Below are 18,511 nucleotides of genomic sequence, written 5' to 3' on the forward strand. Positions count from 1 at the left end.
TAAATATGGATAATTTCTTTACTTGGTATTTTAAGGGAGAAAATTAGCATTTGACTAATATTTTATGATACGGATTTCAGATCTTTTTCACTAGGTTTTCAGGAAGATTAATATCACAAGGGACAGGTACTTTTCTTATATCTGATGTGATTTTACTTCTCAAGATTTTTTCTGCACATTTAAAAAATTTGTGTACAACTAAGTTGGCCAGTTTAGTAGAGAAAGAGGGAACGGGGGTGGTCAGGAATCCTGGAGTGGAATTTTTTTCCCCCACCCCCAAACAGCACGTGGGGGGATCTTAGTTCCCTGACCAGGGATCGAACCCGTACCCCCTTGCAGTGGAAGCACGGAGTCCTAACCACTGAACCTCCAGGGAACTCCCCCACTGGAGTGGAATAGACGACAGTAAACTATGATGAAGCTGCTATCTAAAATTTCACCTGTCCCTTCGGAAAATGGGCTGATTTCAGTTGGAAACAGAAATAATTACCTTGTTTTCTCATAGAGGATAAATATGCTCTTTAGCCATCTATACATGAGGGAATATACCCAGTTCTTTGCATGCAGTTTAGAAATTTGCTTCTTGCCAGGTAAAGGGATTTTGTTAGACTGTTCATATTGTACTTTCCTGCTTGTATTAGTAGCTTAAAAAGAAACAGAAGATTGATCTTGAACTGAAAGGAATTTTAGAAACTTGGGACGGTCATAAGGGCTTTGAAACTAATAGCCAGCATTTCAAGTTAGTTGCTTTTAGGGGACTCAGTCTTGTGGTATATCACATGTAAGATCTTAGAGATGGGACTTGTGGGCCCTGCCAGTTCTCAACCTGTATAAACACTTGTAGTTTCTGCTCTCCGTGTTTTCCAGTTTAAAAATGAAGCCAGATGTTGTGCTTAGGCACCTGTCCATTGCAGTGGCTGCCACTGACCAGAGCTACATGCCGCAGCAGGTGACTGTAGCTGTGGGGAGGAGTGCCAGCGATCTTCAGGAAGTCCGCGATGTGCACATTCCCAGCAATGTCACTGGCTATGTGACACTGCTGGAAAATGCCAACATCAGTCAGCTCTGTGAGTCAACCAAGATACGTCTTGCCCTTCTAACTAAGGGGATTGGGAGGGGAGGAAGAAGTCATGTTTTTTGGCGGGAAGACCTCTGAAGTAGAAAAGCTGTTTGCTTTTCTTTGGAGATCTGATTTGCTTCTCATCATATACATGAAAGTGGTCATTATTTCGCCTATTCAGTGTTTTTAAATGTTATAGAAAAGCAGTAAAGCCTATTTTAATTAAAAATATTTTATTTTTGTTTTCTTATTAGAAAATTAGAAATATTTAGATAAAAATTATTCAAAATCCCCCTACCCAGGGATTGTCGCTGTGAATCTGTTGATATGGATCCTTCCAGACCTTTTCTTATATTTCTGTGTGTGTGTGTGTATGTCTGTGTGTATCAATACACACACACACGCACATATATAGATACACATTTTTAAAAATAAAAGATAGGTTTGCATATATATATATTTACATATATCTATACATATCTTTTTACAAAAAAAGGTGATATTTTGTACACGCTCTTTTGTGACTTTTTAACGTGTTGTCTTATCATATATTCATGCACACCTTTATTTAGTGTTGTAAGAATATGCCTTAATTTTAACAAGCCTTTTATTCTTGGATATTTAGGTTGTTTCCATTTTTATACTATTATAACCTTGCTTCACACATAGCATTTTGGAAATAATCACAATTCTGTGATTTCTTTCCAGGCTTATTTCATTCAGGGAGCCGGAATGCTTCATGTTTTGTCTCATTTCTTCTAATGCTTTCCTGGGCCAAAAGAAGTATTCTTACTTTGCTCAAAGGAACTGAGGCCTGGGGAGGTAGAGTCTTTGTGTCTCACCCCTGGGCAAAGAAGTAGTTAAGCTTGTGGAGTAGAAGCTTCCTGTCTTAACACTGTGGTGGTCTTTTCTCTAAATTGGGTCCTTTTAAACTTCTCACCTCCTTTCCAACCCAAATAAGAAATTACGACAGCTCTTAAAAGTGAGTCATGCCTGTGCCATTTATCTGGACTTGATAATTAAAAAGAAATTCTCACAACTTCTATGAGCCAGCTGCTGTTTCATAACAACATCCAAATTTCGGAACTCTAGGAAATATTTTTAGACATTTTCTTACCGTGTATTTAATCAGGATTTTTAAAATGCACTTTGTGTTAATTATCAGAACTCATAAATGCCTGTGAAGCTTTGTGATATAAAGATTTAAGCCACCCTTAGTTTTACACATGATTCTTTTGACTCCTTAGATTGGTCAATGCTTTTTTGACAAATTTATTATATATACTAGCTCCATTGCACACATCGTTTATTTCTGGCATCAAAGTATATCTTCAGAATTTTCTTTTCGAAATGTGAATTACTATCTTGCTTTTAGTTGGAAGCCTAGAATTTGCTGAACTGAAGAAGTTAATCCAATACTGAATTTGTTGTTTGCGCTTGACAGATGTCCAGATTAACATAAAGCGTTGTCTTAGTGATGGATGTGACACTAGAATTCATGGTCTGAGGGCTGTTGGCTTTCAGAGAGTCAAGAAGTCTGGGGTCTCAGTCTCAGATGCTTCTGCAATATGGTATTGGTCTCTGCTGACATCTCTGGTGACGGCTTCCATGGAGACAAATCCCGCCTTTGTCCAAACAGTGCTACGCAACACTCAGTAAGTCGCTCTGCTTTCCAGGCTTGTCACGGGGCGCTCATTCCCTAACCCTTTAGGGCGAGTCACTGAGCAGCCTTTGATCATCGAGACTCAGTCAACAGCTGGGCCCCAGGTGCCCTGTTGTTTCCTGTTTGTGCCTTCAGCTCCTATCTTGTGAGGGGGTCCCACATGCCATTCCTCTTCCTTATCCACTGGGGAACAATTGTTCACATTTACATAGCAATTTATATGGGATAAAACACCTTCAGATGCTATATATTATTTACCTACTTATGTTGTAAAATGTATCTGTAAAAATTATCCCTGTTTTATAGACAAGGATACGGTGACCTCCCCTGAGGTATATGACCAGGCAGTGATGGATCAGTTTGAATCTAGGTCTTTGGACCTAGGCCCTAGGTTGAAAGCTCTTTTCACTAAAGAGTCAAATCTTTTCAAGGACACCAAATTAATTTATTTTTAAATGTAGAGTACCTTTGAAAATTTTCTTCTAAAAACTGTTAGGGCAAAAAGACTCAGTGGTAATCTATAAGGCAAAGCAGCCAGCTTCAGTAGCAATGAAGTATTCGTGTTATATGTAAGTTTAGTAACTGATAATGGGCACTCTTAGCGCAGGCTATCAAAACATCAGATAAAAGAGATAGCTAATATTTCTTTCTGTAGATGTCTTTTGAGCTTCGTTAGTGCTATTAAATAAAACTCTTCAGCAAATAATACTGCTGGCAGTGCTAGATCTGAAGGGTAACATTTGGCCAGACTCCTTTCTTCCTGCCTGTTTTAAAATTTAAAAAATAAAAAAATTTTCAGACTTCGAGAAATATTGCAAATTCTATGCAAAAAGAAAAAGTAGCTTCTTCCTGAGCCAGTTGAGAGTAATTTGCTAACCTGATGCCCTATGGTTCCTGAATATTTTATTTAGTATGTATTTCCTGCAAATGAGAACATGCTGCTACAACCATCAAAATCAGGAAATTAACATTGATACACATTGCTACCATCTAATTCTCAGATCCCGTTCAAACTTTGCTAGTGGTCCCGGTAATGTCCTTTGTAGCAAAAGGATCCAGTCCAGAATCATACTTGGTATTTCATTGTCATGTCTCTGTTGTTTCCTTCAATAAGGAACAATTCCTCTGTCTTTCCTTGACTTTTAAGACTTTGACGCTTTTGAAATTATAGGTCAGTTATTTTGAAGAGCGTCCTTCAGTCTTGGTTTATCTGAAGTTTCATCATGATTAAGATTAGATTTTGTGTCTTTGGCAGGAATATCATAGAAGTGATGATGGGTTCTCATTGCATCCCATCAGCGACACACAGCTTCAGATTGTCCTATTACTAGTTTGGTGATGTTAACTTCGACCCTTTGATGAAAGTGGTGTCTGCCAGACTTTTCCAGTGTAAAAGAACTCTTTTCCCTTTGTAATTAATAAATATTTTGTGAGGAGGTACTTTGAGACTATGTCAATATCCCATTTCTCATCAAACTTTATATTGGTATGACTCAAGATTCCTGTTTTATTCCCTGAGTTATAATCCATCACAGTTTTGACGGTAAGATTGGCCCAGATTTGTTTGATGGGAACCCCTTCAGTCTGGTTCATATGTCCTTTTGATATGTCCTCATATTCTTGGAACACTTCCTTACAACAAGATATTCCAGGCTTATCTTGAATGTTCCCTGCCATAGTCCTAGGATCAGCTGTTGTGCTCAGGAGTCATGGTCACTCTTAGTGGAGAGTTGTGTTTAGAAACTAAACAAACTAAACTCATTGCTGTTGGAGTGTTGCTTCTCTCAGTTTACACAGCTGGGAAATACATGTTTGTGTGTAACTAATAGACACATATGTGTATGCACAGACACATTGACACCTATATTTATTTCTGTATCTGTAACACTGAAAACTCTGAGTTTATACTTCTAATAAACTCTGATAACTTCTAATTCTAATCCAGCACTACTATTCATTCTAGTTTTCTCCCCTTCTCTATTTGTAACTCCTTCTGTGATTGTGAGAAACCTGGCTCCCATCATCCCTAAAATATTTACTTATTTAAACAATCCCGCTCTATATAACTAGTCTCCCACCTCCCTGGCCCTTGACTGGACACCCTCCTCACCCTCTTGGTGCTTGCATTCCATGCCAGGCTGTCCCTTTGCTCAGTACTGCACTCTAATACCTCGCTCTGGGCCACCATGCACCCCACCCATGCACCCACCCAAGGACACACGAGTGCCTACCTTGCACAGCCCTACTTTATGGACTGAATTTTCAGGAAGGGGAAGAGGAAACGTTTTCTGCCTTATTTTTGTGAAGTTATGCCACGTTGTTGAAGAACAGATATATCCCTAAACAGTTGTAATAGTTAATCGGCAATGGTATCGTCACTCCTAACTTTTAAATATCAGTGATCTTTAAACTATTCTAAAATTTAAAAATTATTTTAAAAAATCAATGAGGAAAAATAAGTAAGGAAAAAATATTGTGAAACAAAAGTGGAAATAAATTCTGTAAATCCTTGCATGCCACTTAGGGGCTTTAGACCTTGTTGATCGACTATATGTTAGTGTAGCTGCCCTACTGATGCAGCTCATATAGAGGGGACAAGAAACGAGAGCATAGTGGAAGCTGACACAGTGTTATTTAGCCTTGCTGTTTTGTCTCTGTTGTGAGATGTAGAAATAAAATAGTTTCAGGGATTCCCACTACTATTATCATAAAATGACTATCACGTGTAGAATTTTGAGTGACTTTTTCTGTACCTTCACGTTGTTCATGGTACACTCATTGCCTAGCACAGTTGCTGGCACAAGTAGGACTCAGTAATATTTTGTTGCATAAATTTATTAGATGACTGCTGGTCCAGAGGAGGTAAAGCTATTGTAAAAGGAGATGAGAAAAGAGAAACATTAAAGCAGACTCTGAGATAGAAAGGCCAAGAAACACAGGAAGGAATAGAGAAGGTGGCAGGTGCTGATATGTTTAGGATAAAATAAACATATCATGATGCATCTTTAGATACAAGAGATCTGAAGATGAATTTTTTGTGTGTGTCACAAACAGCTCTGCCCCTGGGGTCAAGTATTCTAAGAACTCAGGGTTTTTCTGTAGACATATGTCTTTTGCTCATACTACTTAAAATGAACACTTGCTTCCAGAGGGTTGAATGAGCTTTTATAGAGGGAAATGGAACTCTTAAAGAAAAAAGAAAAGAAAGAAACCCCATTAAACTGTTTAGCACCAGGACCCCTGCAGGAAAAAGGCTGATCTGTGTTATGTACCAGGTTCTCTGTAGGAACACTGTTTCTTGATAAGGGATTAATCCAAACAAGCTTCCAACAATTTTTTTTGTCTAAAATTGTATTATTAAGTTTATTGTTTGCCAGGGATTGTTCTGATTGCACATTTTACACTCCTAGGAAGGCACTGCAGCACATGCCTCCACTTTCCCTCTCACCAGGATCTACAGATTTCTCAACTTTCCTGTCTCCCAACGTTCTGGAAGAAGTGGACAGCTTCCTCATAAGGATAACTAGGTAAAATTAAGGTTGATAAGGGCTGGTGGGGGATAGAGGGCATATGTGCTTGATAAGTCTTTTTTGTTTTTTTAATTTTAAAATCTTTTAAAGATTTTTTTTTTAAAGAATCATTTGTAGTGACTGAAAAGAAAGTGAAATAACGGTGCAGCCGTGTAAACGCCATGATCTAGCAGTACACCTGCCCTCAGGAATTGGGGGTGGGTGCGGAGTAACCCGCAGATTCAGCTAGAGCAGAGGTCTCAAAGTCCAGAATGCACAGCCTCTCAGTTCCCTCACATCCCCAGCCCAGCACCTGCTGTCTCCATGAACAGGTCTAACAAGCCTGATTGTCCATAGACCTGGGAAAGGACACCCTGCTAGCTGTTTGAGGGGTCGCGTAGTGTGGGGACACTCAGCTCTGTCACAGTGAGCCCTGTTAGAGTACAAACCAGGCCCTGAGCTATCTAGACAGGGTTTTTTGTTGTTTGTTTTTTTTTTTTCTTTTTTGGCCACACGATGTGGCATGTGGGGATCTTCGTTCCCCGACCAGGGATCAGAGCCATGCCCCCGGCAGTGGAAGCACGGAGTCCTAACCACTGGACTGCCAGGGAAGTCCCCATCTAGACAGGTTTAAAAGTTTCAGTGTAATATGTTTAAAAAAGCAGATGTGATGTGGAATAGATCTAAAATATGTTATTGGTGTTTGAAGGAATAAGCCCTTAACTCTCAGGCCAAGTCAGATTATTACCCGAGGCTTCTTCATAGCAGGGGCTTATTGCAACAGCCTATTTATTTTTGGCTTATAAAGTTTGACTTATTAAAGTTGATAGCATTATTTAATACTTATAGGTGAAGGTTACAGAAGTGAGGATTGAATTTCCTGGTCCTCTGGGTTGATTTAGTTTTTCTTTAGGCTGTCTTAAGGATTTTGAAAAAGTATTTCTGGTAAACAGAGAAAGCATATATGGCAGGTTGGTTTTGCGTATGTAACCAGTTACACAGAGTTTGAGCTACCTGGGTTTTCTCATAGTTTTAGGAAGTGAAGTGTCTGTTGTTCTTTGTTTATAGCTGCTCTTCTACGCCAGAGGTGGAGCTGACTCTCCTGGCTTTTGCACTAGCAAGAGGGAGTGTTGCCAAAGTGCTGAGCTCTCTGTGTACTGTCACTGACCACCTGGACACACACTATGATGCCTCATCCCTCATCTCATCCATGGCGTCCGTCAGGCAGAACCTGCTCCTTAAATATGGTAAACGACCTCAGCATGATGCACACATCATAAAACCATCACCAATGTGGGATTTCCTGGCATCTTCTTATCTTTTTGTGTACTTTGTGGGCTCGGTCGTTGTAGTTATACAATGATTTCTGGAAGAGCGTATCTTCTTTGGGGTTGGTAGGGAGAAGGGAGATGTTGGTTCATTTATGGATGCATTAGCAGAAGAGGACCCAAATGTTCACTACGCTGTACTCCCAGGATTTACTGGCCTAATCACTTAGGCTTGGTGGCCATTTGAGCACAGCCATCTTTGATAAAGTATGGGAGTGTCTCATGGTGTAGGTCAAGAGGTTGGGAAGTTGGAGTACCTCTCATCTGGAGGAGGGAGGAAACTACCCCACACCCAGAGCAAAGGATCCTTGTCTTGGAATCCATCCCTCTGCATCCTTGTGATAGTTTATAGCTGGTTGGAACAACATATATGGTCATACATACACCACTTTCCCCTCCTGGGCCCAACAGCAGTCCATCTTAGCACTTTTCTACTGACCCAGGGTGGGTCCTCCTAATCCTTCTCAACACAGGAGTCCATACAGCTACTCTCAGGTGACTGCAGTGGACATGTGCTGTCCTGGCCTCTACTGCTAAAGTTTCTGTCCACAAGTACAGTATTGGGTCCCATCCTCTTCAGTAATAGAGGCAATACTGTGATATTTGCTCATGATATTTGTACCTTTGCCTTAATATCACTTAATAATGTATTTTATGCTTAATTTTTTAAGTCTGACAATCAATATCTTGTAAATCCAGTCCCTCCCCAATTTTGGAAAGGTCAATTTTTTGGAGGAGTAGGGGCCCATAGAAGGCACAGCCAAATGGGAGGGATACGTAGTGTCTGGAAAATATTCTCCAGAAAGGTTTTTGATTCAGTTTAGCAGTTATTTGAGCAGGGAGCACGGGATGGAGGAGGAATGCGTAGGCGGACTGTTCATTATTGATAATGTTCTAGTTCTGGGGTGGGTTATAGGTTAATAGGGTTATAAGGTTTTCATTATATTATTAAAACAAAAGAAAAAGTTTTCAGATCATTATAGCAAAAGTTGATTTTTCTAATTTTGAAAACTTTCAAAATTTGCCTGGAGATGTTTTAAAGAAACAAGACCCAGAACGCTAAGACATTATTTATATATTTAAATGCAATTACAATAAAATTAATTATTGGCTCCAAAACAGTGTCTTAGAAATTCCTCCCTTCCCCCCACTCAACACACAAATATGTTGAGCCTGTGCTATTAATCTATGTCTTATAATGTGCTTTGTTTCCAACTAGTGGTTATTCTAGAATGATTCTCCTCAGAATTACTTAGGGACATACGCTGTACTTTGTCTCTTTCAGGAAAGCAGAGAAGGATGGTGTCAACTTTTGTCTAATATTACTTCCTATTTTAGCTTTTTTTTGTTGTTGTTGTTGTTGTACGTGGGCCTCTCACTGTTGTGGCCTCTCCCGTTGCGGAACACAGGCTCCGGACGCGCAGGCTCAGTGGCCATGGCTCACGGGCTTAGCCGCTCCGCGGCATGTGGGATATTCCCGGACTGGGGCACGAACCCGTGTCCCCTGCATCGGCAGGCGGACTGTCAACCACTGCGCCACCAGGGAAGCCCCCTATTTTAGCTTTTAAATGGGTAAATTTTTACTGAGCAGTCTGGGTGTCCACAGGCTCTCCATTTGCACTGATGAGCATTCTAGTTTTCATTTTTTCATAGCGCTAGCTTCAGGCTGTCTCTTTCTCACTCTTTCTTTTCTTTGATCAGGTAAACCTCTGCAGTTGACTCTTCAGGCCTGTGATGTCAAGGGAAAAGAAGAGAAGTCAGGACCTGAAAACCTCCTTGTTGAGCCGTGGACGAGGGATGGTGAGTGGTGGACCTGTCGGGTTTTAGTGAGTAGGAAGGGCCATGGTGCTCACTAGAGGCTGTGTGAAACCGCACTGTGGTCTTCGAAACTTTCAAGATACGCAGTCTTCGCTGCGATGTCCTTCAGTTGGCTTCAGTGGTTCCTGAGCCATTTGCGTGATTTCTTTACTACAGCGTTGCCACCTGCTAGGTGTCAGTCACCTGTAACAACTTAAATGTACTTGAGAGCCTTCCGTTTTGAAAAGCAAAGACTTCTCCTCTTGGAATATAAAAAGTTACCATTTTTAAGTTCAGATTGTCCTTCTGTTGTGTTATCTCAGAGTATTGAGAAACTCAGTGGTTCAGTAGCACTCCAGTGCTAAAAACGTAGCTCAGGATGAGGGTGTTTCTCCATATGGCTGCTCTGGCATTTGAAGTGTCTGGAAGGAAGCCCCGCTCCTTCCCTGGCGTCAGCTTGGTGATTGCTGATGTGCTCTTCAGCACTGTGGCTCTTTTCCTCATCCAGGGAGTGTTTGTGAGTCTCTTCCTCATCCGTCTTGTTGGCCAGCTGGTTAGTCTCCTGCACATGTCCCCTTTCTACTCACTGTACTGCTTTGAATATTGCCAGCTCAGAAAAGGACGTGGAATGTTCCAGCAGTTACCAAACATCGAAGGGAACTGGCCTTACCACTTTGGACTCGGTTTCCCCTTGGCTTTCCTCACAGCAGAACAGACCTTGTGCATTCTCAGTAGTCGCCTCCTCTCTGTCCTGTTTCCTGTGGTCATTAGCACCAGTGAAGTAAAGACGCCTGGGAAAACGTGCTTCCCCAGTCCCACCTCCTCCTGGTGGTCTTCTTAAGCCATGACTACCGCACGAGACAGGCTTCCTGCAGTCCTCGCTGAGCAGCACAGCCTCTGCAGACACATTTCCTCCCCCACATTCATCTCCTGCCACCCTGAAGGCCACCACAGACTGCCCAGTCACCTGCCGTCCAAAGTGGGGTTGGGAGGAGGTGGTGGCAGCTCTTTGCCCGTTTCCCCCTCCCCACACTCAGGAAAGCAAGAACACGCTACCAAAGGCCCTCTGCAGTTTTCCTTTGCTCTCTGAAGAATTGGGATTTTTGTCTCTGGAGTATGTAAGGCAGAATCTTCTTAAAACCAGTGTATGGATTTTTTTTTTCATACTCTCATCATCATCTACTGAAAGCCCTCTCTTGTTTTATCTTACTTTTGTAAACTTTTATAACAACTTCAAATTGTCTCCATCTAGTCTTTCTTTTTAAAGACTTTATTTTCTCTTTTTAAGAGGAGTTTTAGGTTTACAACAAAACTGGAAGGAGGTACAGAGATTTCCCATATGCCCCCTGCCCCACACATGCAGAGCCTCCCCCATTATCCACATCACTCACCAGAGTGGTACATTTTTACGAAGGCTGAACCTACATTGACACGTTGTAATCACCCAAAGTCCATAGCTTACTTCAGGCTTCACTCTTGATGTCTTCCATTCTGTGGGTTTGAACAAATGTGTAATGACCTATATCCATCATTATAATACCATACAGGGTGTTTTCATTGTCCTTAAAATCAGCCTGGATTTTTAACATCATTCTAAGTCTGAAAGCACCACAGGTTTTTCTGTAGCTATTGCAATGCATTTGCCAGCTCTTCTGCCTGGTCTGATTTGAATAGTTTGTTACTCTCCCTGTGTCTTATCCATCCCCCTCTCCTCCCTGCCTTCCACCTAACCTTGCATGGATAAATTGCATAAACTAGTTGTAGTGTGTGGATTTATTGCTTTTGTTATGTTTCTGATGAGCGCCCAGGTGGGCTGTGACTGGGCGTGGGGAGGAGCCTTGGTTTCCCCAGGTCTCTCCCTCCACAACCGTCACTGTCTGTTTCTTGTAACTCAGGTTAGGATTCGGTCCTCTACCAAAAAATGAACCTGACGAGACAGGGAGGACAGAGGAAAGTCCTCACAGCCGGAACTGTGGGGTTTTGAGGAGTGATTTGTTTCTTCCTTTTACGGGGGCCAAAGCTCTTTTTCACTGCTACCTTTCAAGTTCCCCAGCTGCTGGGAAACACTGGACGTTCCCCCTTGCTGCACAGAGTGCCCGGAGAACCCGAACGTGGACACTCCAAGGGCTGATGTCCCTCCCGTGAGTCACAGCCACGGGTCTGGCACTTTAAAGGAGTGCAGCCTGCTGCCAATAGAACTGAAGGAGTAGGGTTATTGAATTGTTTACGTTTGAGATTGGTTATTTTCTTCCTGTCATTTTAAGAGACTAAATTGGGCAGGAGGGGCATGGTGTCCAAACAGTTGTAGCTTTAAAATATTATAGTTAGGGCCTCCCTGGTGGCGCAAGTGGTTGAGAGTCTGCCTGCCGATGCAGGGGATGCGGGTTCGTGCCCCGGTCTGGGAGGATCCCATATGCCGCGGAGTGGCTGGGCCCGTGAGCCATGGCCGCTGAGCCTGCGCGTCCGGAGCCTGCGCGTCCGGAGCCTGTGCTCCGCGATGGGGGAGGCCACAACAGTGAGAGGCCCGCATACCGCAAAAAAATAAATAAATAAATAAATAAATAAATAAATAAAATATTATAGTTAGACATATGAGCTGGTTTTTTACCAAGAAAAGGAAGCACAGAGGTTTTATTTATTTACTTTTTAAGCTTTATTTGTTTAATGTATGTATTTATTTGGGCCTTAAAAAATTGATGGCGATGTTATTTTAAAAGGGTCGGATTCTTTTGACTTAAATTATTGCTTCAGCTACTTTGAGACTAATGAAAACTGGCAGCTACTCCCAGGCAGCATTTCGGCCTTTACAATAGATTTGATTAGTTAGAGGCACCCAGACCTCCTAGAAAAGGTGACAGTTCAATAATTGGGATAGTTTTTAGTATTACTGTCAGTAGAATTGTGTGAATTTCTGGCCATATGGCTTCTTAAAATTGTCTGTAGAATGACTATTTGATAGCATTAGATCAATAATAGCTTCTCCCTGTGATTTAGTAAAGGTTCCTTTGGATTTAATTTTTTTGGTTTTGGTGACAAATAGTGCATATTGTCTTACGGAGATTTAACTTCACAAATTTTTGTTTTATTGAACTCAGTGTAATGAAATAAGCATGAAATTGGTTTTAGTCTTTTCGTCTTGATAAGGCAGAGTGGTTGAAAGCAGTTCGTGGTTTCGGGAAGAATGGGTGGTCAGGCTGATTTGAGTAAATGTGTAAGTTATATAATTTACAGAGGTTGGAAAGAGAAAAGCAGCCTTGGATTTAACAGACCTTTTTGTAAATTTTTAAAGGATAATTAACAACAGCAAAAAAGGTGAACCACAACTCTCATACAAATATAAAATGAACACGTCAATCTTTTTATTTATCCCATTAATTACTGAGGGAACCAGTAAGATGTTACAAGCAGGTCAAAGGAGAACTCAGTAATACACGTAGACCAGTAAGAATGCTGACACAAATCTACAGATGGTTGCAAAATTGGTCAGTCTTCATAAGGAATAATCAGCTATGTTCCTATAGACACAATTTTTATTTCTGTGGACAAGAATCTTTTGCATTACTGTTATTATTCTACAATTTACAGAGTTGTAAAATAGTTCAGAGACAAAGAAAGGTGGAGATGACCCAAAGAGTGCACTAAACAAACACCCAGCATTCTTCTCTTGCCCATTTCAAAGACTTTTACAGTCTTTCCTGACAGGGTATTCAAGAAACTATCTAATTCCTCTCTCAGCCTTTAAGCCTGCTTGCTTCTAACAGCCCAGCCAAACGTCAGTCATGGTTTTAGGAATGGTTCAGAAAGGTGATTGATTGTCCAGTCTTTTTTCTCTTTGAATTAAAGTCACAGTCTTTATCAACTTTTTATTTCTTTAGGGTTACCTCAGAGCCGAGTGGCCTGCATAGTTGAAAAGATTGTGCTCTGACCAAGTTACACCTGGACCGTGATCTGTTACCTCGGTGTCTGTCAGGGGGGTTGCTTCTGCCCAGAGGGGAATTCTTTTTCTAATTTTCTTCTTCCTTTTTCTGATTTTTATGAGAGAACCAGATAGACTAGATGCCCTCTGCCTCAAAGGATATGCTTTGGTTTTGTTGGTCTTAGTTCTTAGGGTTATTACAGATGCCTCAGTCATCCTAACTTTAGTTTTTCTTTTTTGTAGGTTTTCTTACAGAGACTGGAAAAACCAGAGCAAGTACTATTTTTTCTACAGGAACTGAATCTGCCTTCCAAGTTACTCAGATCAGAATTATGGTAATTCTTATGCTGCCTTCTTTAGGAAATGTTACTACTATTTTTAAAAATAGGATTGTACTTCAGAGGTTCACGTCACTGGTTTTTCATTGAACATTTAGTGATTATTCTGTGTCAGGCCTGTAGCAGAGGGCAAGGGCACAAAGATGAATAGATTGTTAAGTCTGTAAATGGTGTGAGTATAAGGATCAAGAAAAGTAAGGAATCATTTCTTGGGAAGCAGCTTTCTTACTTTTCCAGGACTTAATGTATTTGAAATCTCATTTTGTTGGTTTGATTTTTGCCTTAAGCTATTTGAATTTGACCATATTATTTGGGAACAAAATGGCCACAGAACTTTGGTCCCTTTGATGTACTTTAATATTTAGATCTCTATTTCCAGGTTCGACGTGGTGGCATTGGTGCCCAGTGTGGGTTGGTGTTTGCCTATAATTCATCTTCTGATAAATTTCATGCAGAAGAACACTTCAAAAGGTTTGAAAAATATGACAAATGGAAGCTTCAGGAATTCAGGCAATTTGTAAAAAGCAGGTAAGGAACAGAATAAAAATCTTTATAGTTAATAAGATTGTATATATTCTCTTATTGGTGAAATATGTTTTCTTTATAGAAAAGTTACCACTAACCCATCTTCAGTGGCCATGAGCATTCATTGCTTTCTGGCAGCACATGTGAAGACATATATTTTAATTTGTTCGTAGTCTCTTACTCGGTCCCTTCTGTGACCAGGTGTACACATCTTCAAAATGGTTGGGTAATAATACATGCCTGAATTGTGGGCAGCCTGAGGTCTCTAGTCTTATCTAGCCACTGGAAAATTTACCCAGGCCCCAGCTTCCCTCCTCCTATTTTTGTGTTTTTAACTGAAAATATTTATTAAGCACCTATGATGTGCTAGGCCTGATGCTAGGTACTGAAGATACCGTCATGAGCAGATTGGCCCGATCCCTGCTCTAGAGCCTACTGTTTAGCTCAGAAGACAGATGATAAAGCCTGCAGTGTCACAGTACTATAAATGCAAGGTGGGTAGGAAGGATGAGGTGCTCTGGGAGCATATGGCAGAGCACCTGACCTGATCGGGGAAGGCTTCCTGGAGGAGGTGTTGAATATGGATGAGCTAAAGCTAATTAACTACTTGAAGAAGTGGAAGGAGAGTGTCCTGAGCAAAGAGCAAAGCAGAGTTGAGAACTCAGGTGGGGTCTGGCGTACACAAGGGACTGACGAGCCCCACATTGCTGAGGTGTGCCGTGAGCTGGAGAGTGGGGCGAGGTGAAGCTGGAGAGCTAGGAAAGGGTCAGGTCGTTGAAGGCCCTTTTGTCTCTGTTTCAGGGTTTAGACTTTATCTTGAAAGCCATGGGGGCAGGGGAAGGGAGCAGGGTGGAGTGTGTTGCTGAGGAGCCTCAAGAAGAACGAGGAGAGATCACATTTGTGGTTTGGAAGTGCTGCTCTGGAGCCTGCTGTGTGAGGTGGGCTGGAGGAGAGTGAGCGGGGAGGCCAGATGAAATAGGGGGAGGCTGTCACGGTCACCTGGGAAGCCAGAGTGTGGGTAACCTCAACTAGAGCAGCAGCAGGAGCCATGGAGAGATGTGGACGATTGAAGAGACGGCTAGAAAGTAGAAGCGGCAGGACCTGGTGAGTGACTGATGTACAGCAGGAGAGAGAAGGAGGCTTAGGCATCAGTGAGCCCTGGATTTCTGTCTCGCCAGAGGGGACATTGGTAGTGCCTTTTTCTGAGACAGAAAATACCTCGGGGAAAACAGGTTTGTGGGAAGATGATGAGCTCAGTTTTGGTCCTGTTGGATTTGAGGTTCTAGGAAGCCTCTGAGATATCCCACAGCTAGTTGGATAAACAGGTCAGGAACCTGGAAGAGATGTTGTCCTGAAGGCAGAGATATGAGAGACATTTCGGTGATAGTTTTTTTTGTTTGTTTTTTGGTGGTTTTTTTTGCGGCACGCGGGCCTCTCACTGCTGCAGCCCCTCCCATTGCGGAGCACAGGCTCCGGACGCGCAGGCTCAGTGGCCACGGCTCACGGGCCCAGCCGCTCCGCGGCATGTGGGATCCTCCCGGACCGGGGCACGAACCCGTGTCCCCTGCATCAGCAGGCGGACTCTCAACCACTGCGCCACCAGGGAAGCCCTCGTTGATAGTTTACAATGAATTAGAAGAGATCATTCTGGAGGAGTGTGTGGGCTGGGAAGAAAGAACAGAGACCTTAGGTCAATGTGCTGAGAGGCACTAGCATTCATGGGGCAGCAGAGGAAGGGAGGCTCAGCACAACAGCCAGAGAAGCCAGGGAGGCGTCCTCAGGAAGCCAGGGGGAAGCGTGGTTAAAGAAGTAGGGAGTGGGCAACGGTGTTGGATGGTACCCCGGAGCCGGTGAGGTAAGTCTAGAAGCGGACTTGTTGGATTTAGCCACAGACGTCGTTGGTGACCTCTTGGACAGTGTTCACCTCCCTTATTACTAGTAGCAAGTTAAAACTCATGCAGCTGAGCCCAAGACTTGCCCTTTTTGCTCCTATATTTCACAGGTAATGGGGTGCTGGAGTTTTTACTATCGCTGAGTACTGTACTACTAGGCTTTCATGTACGTATGAACCACCAATAATTGTGTGAAAATGCGGATTCTGAATCAGTGGTTCTGCCTGGGGCCTGAGACCTTCATTTCTAACAAGCTCCCTGGCGACTCTGATGCTCCCCGACCACGGATCACACGTGGGATAGCAAGGATCTAGAATAACTTCCTCTCTCTGATGGACTTCCTTTGGTGGCATCCCTGACAAAGGGTCACTCAGCCTCCCTAGAATATCCTTAATGATGGAGAACTCACTGCACTTCAGTAACATAGTCTATGTTTATTGAAATCTAAGCTTGTAATTTCAACTCTGTGGTCTTAATTTCAGCCCTCTAAATGAATTGAAACAAATCTCTCTCGCATCACGCATACATGCTTTTTTAAAAGATGCTTTTCTGGGCTTCCCTGGTGGCGCAGTGGTTGAGAGTCCGCCTGCCGATGCAGGGGACATGGGTTCGTGCCCCAGTCCGGGAAGATCCCACATGCCGCGGAGCGGCTGGGCCCGTGAGCCATGGCCGCTGAGCCTGCACGTCCGGAGCCTGTGTTCCGCAACGGGAGAGGCCACAACAGTGAGAGGCCCGCGTACCGCAAAAAAAAAAAAAAAAAAAGATGCTTTTCTTTTTAAACAATAACTAGAGATACACTTGTTTTTAAGTAGCTGTGTCCCACTCCTGGGACATATTAATATAAGGTTTTTTTCCCCTAAACCTGCTGTCAAACAAGATCTTTCACATCTTATATAGGATGATTTTTTTTTTTAACCTAAATGCAGGCTTATTCGCTAGTCCCTTGTTGATTTTAGCTCCTGGTTGCAGCCTGAACTACTCTGAAATCCTGATTTGCTTGGGCTACATATTACCAGTCCCTCTCCAGTTTGGAGGTCAAAATGGTAATAGACATGTGTCTGTCTTCTTGCCTTTTTTTTTTTTTTTTGTCTGCCCTCTGGTCAGACATCGGTCAGTCAGCACACTCTGGGACCAGCTGTTTGGTTGCTGTACATATTTAAGAGGACTGATACTTAGCTCTGTTTTCTCCACCCTGCCTGTGAGTTGGTGTAGTGAGCAAGGTTGCTTCTCCCCACTCTCTGACATCCTGCCAGCTCTCTGTATCTCAAGGATTTCCTTGATGACTCCCAAAGGGTGAATTGAAAAATCCTCAAACACCATATTGATGAAAGTCATTGGCATGGTTTTGGGCTAAAACGGAATACCACCTGTCCCATTGGTTTTAGGGTTAACTATATCATGAAAGCTTTATGCTAAGAAAGACTTAATGGTAAGAAGAGAACGTTTTTTACTCTCTGTTACAGAACCTACTCTGGGTCCTTGGTCGTTTTCTTCTTGTAAATCCCTGTGTTTGCTTATCTTATCCATACAGAATACCCATGTGTTGGTTAGCTTGTTAGCCATGTCACAGACTAAATAGTTTAAAGTTTTAGGAATGTTACTTGAAAAGACTGCCATTTTCTCCTTCTCAGTTATTTAATTCCTAAAAAGGAAGTACCATTCAAGTATCCAATTTTAAAAAGAAACAGGGGCTTCCCTGGTGGCCCAGTGGTTAAGAATCTGCCTGCTAACACAGGGGACACGGGTTCGAGCCCTGGTCCAGGAAGATCCTACCTGCCACGGAGCAACTAAGCCCGTGCGCCACAACTACAGAGCCTGCACTCTAGAGCCCGCGAGCCACAACTACTGAAGCCCGCGTGCCTAGAGTCTGTGCTCCGCAACAGGAGAAGCCAATGCAGTGAGAAGCCCACGCACCGCAACAAACAGTAGCCCCCGCTTGCCGCAACTAGAGAAAACCCATGTGCAGCAATGAAGACCCAACGCAGCCAAAAATAAATAAATAAAATAAATAAATAAATAAAAATGGCACACAGTTGTACTTCTTCAGCCTTTGGGTTGAAATGCTTCCCTGGAAGGACTTCTTAAGTAATAGGGAAAAATCCTGAGGCCTGTGAAGGCTGAAGTTTTCCTTTTTTGGAGCTCCAGGATCTGAAAGCTCCTCAGCTTTTACCCTTCAGTTGTTGCAGTTGTGCATCTCAGGCCGGTCGTACCTATGTTAGCCAGACCTAGGGAAAGACAACTGAACCTGCCTCTCCTTTGGATCTTTCCAGAAACACACACCAGCTGTTGCATTGTACCTTATTCCTTAGTAGCTTCATCTCAGATGTCTTGACTTCAGGTCTCATTCTTCAGATAAGCCAGTTATCTAGAGAAGCAAACTTTCTCCGTAGTTCCCAGGTTATATTTGGGACTAATAATAGTTCCCATTGCACAGATGAGGAGGCTGAGAAGTGGGGAGGATGTTACCACCAGCTCCCACCTAT

At 42.6% G+C, this 18,511-nt stretch overlaps 1 protein-coding gene and 1 pseudogene across 3 annotated transcripts in view; both read left to right on the forward strand.

The window, feature by feature from the left end:
• Nucleotides 1–18,511, forward strand: part of ZZEF1 (zinc finger ZZ-type and EF-hand domain containing 1) — a 113,322-nt gene that overhangs the window by 23,551 nt on the left and 71,260 nt on the right. For all 3 annotated transcript variants that reach the window (XM_060080571.1, XM_060080572.1, XM_060080570.1), the window contains exons 5-11: nucleotides 868–1,067; nucleotides 2,505–2,715; nucleotides 6,134–6,250; nucleotides 7,301–7,479; nucleotides 9,262–9,360; nucleotides 13,517–13,608; nucleotides 13,991–14,139. In XM_060080571.1, coding sequence (XP_059936554.1) covers nucleotides 868–1,067; nucleotides 2,505–2,715; nucleotides 6,134–6,250; nucleotides 7,301–7,479; nucleotides 9,262–9,360; nucleotides 13,517–13,608; nucleotides 13,991–14,139 — 1,047 coding nt within the window. The remainder of the gene's footprint in view (nucleotides 1–867; nucleotides 1,068–2,504; nucleotides 2,716–6,133; nucleotides 6,251–7,300; nucleotides 7,480–9,261; nucleotides 9,361–13,516; nucleotides 13,609–13,990; nucleotides 14,140–18,511) is intronic.
• On the forward strand, nucleotides 9,755–11,567 carry LOC132478435 (etoposide-induced protein 2.4 homolog; annotated as a pseudogene).

This window comes from Mesoplodon densirostris, chromosome 18 (assembly GCF_025265405.1).
Source record: "Mesoplodon densirostris isolate mMesDen1 chromosome 18, mMesDen1 primary haplotype, whole genome shotgun sequence".
Lineage (NCBI taxonomy): Eukaryota > Metazoa > Chordata > Mammalia > Artiodactyla > Ziphiidae > Mesoplodon > Mesoplodon densirostris.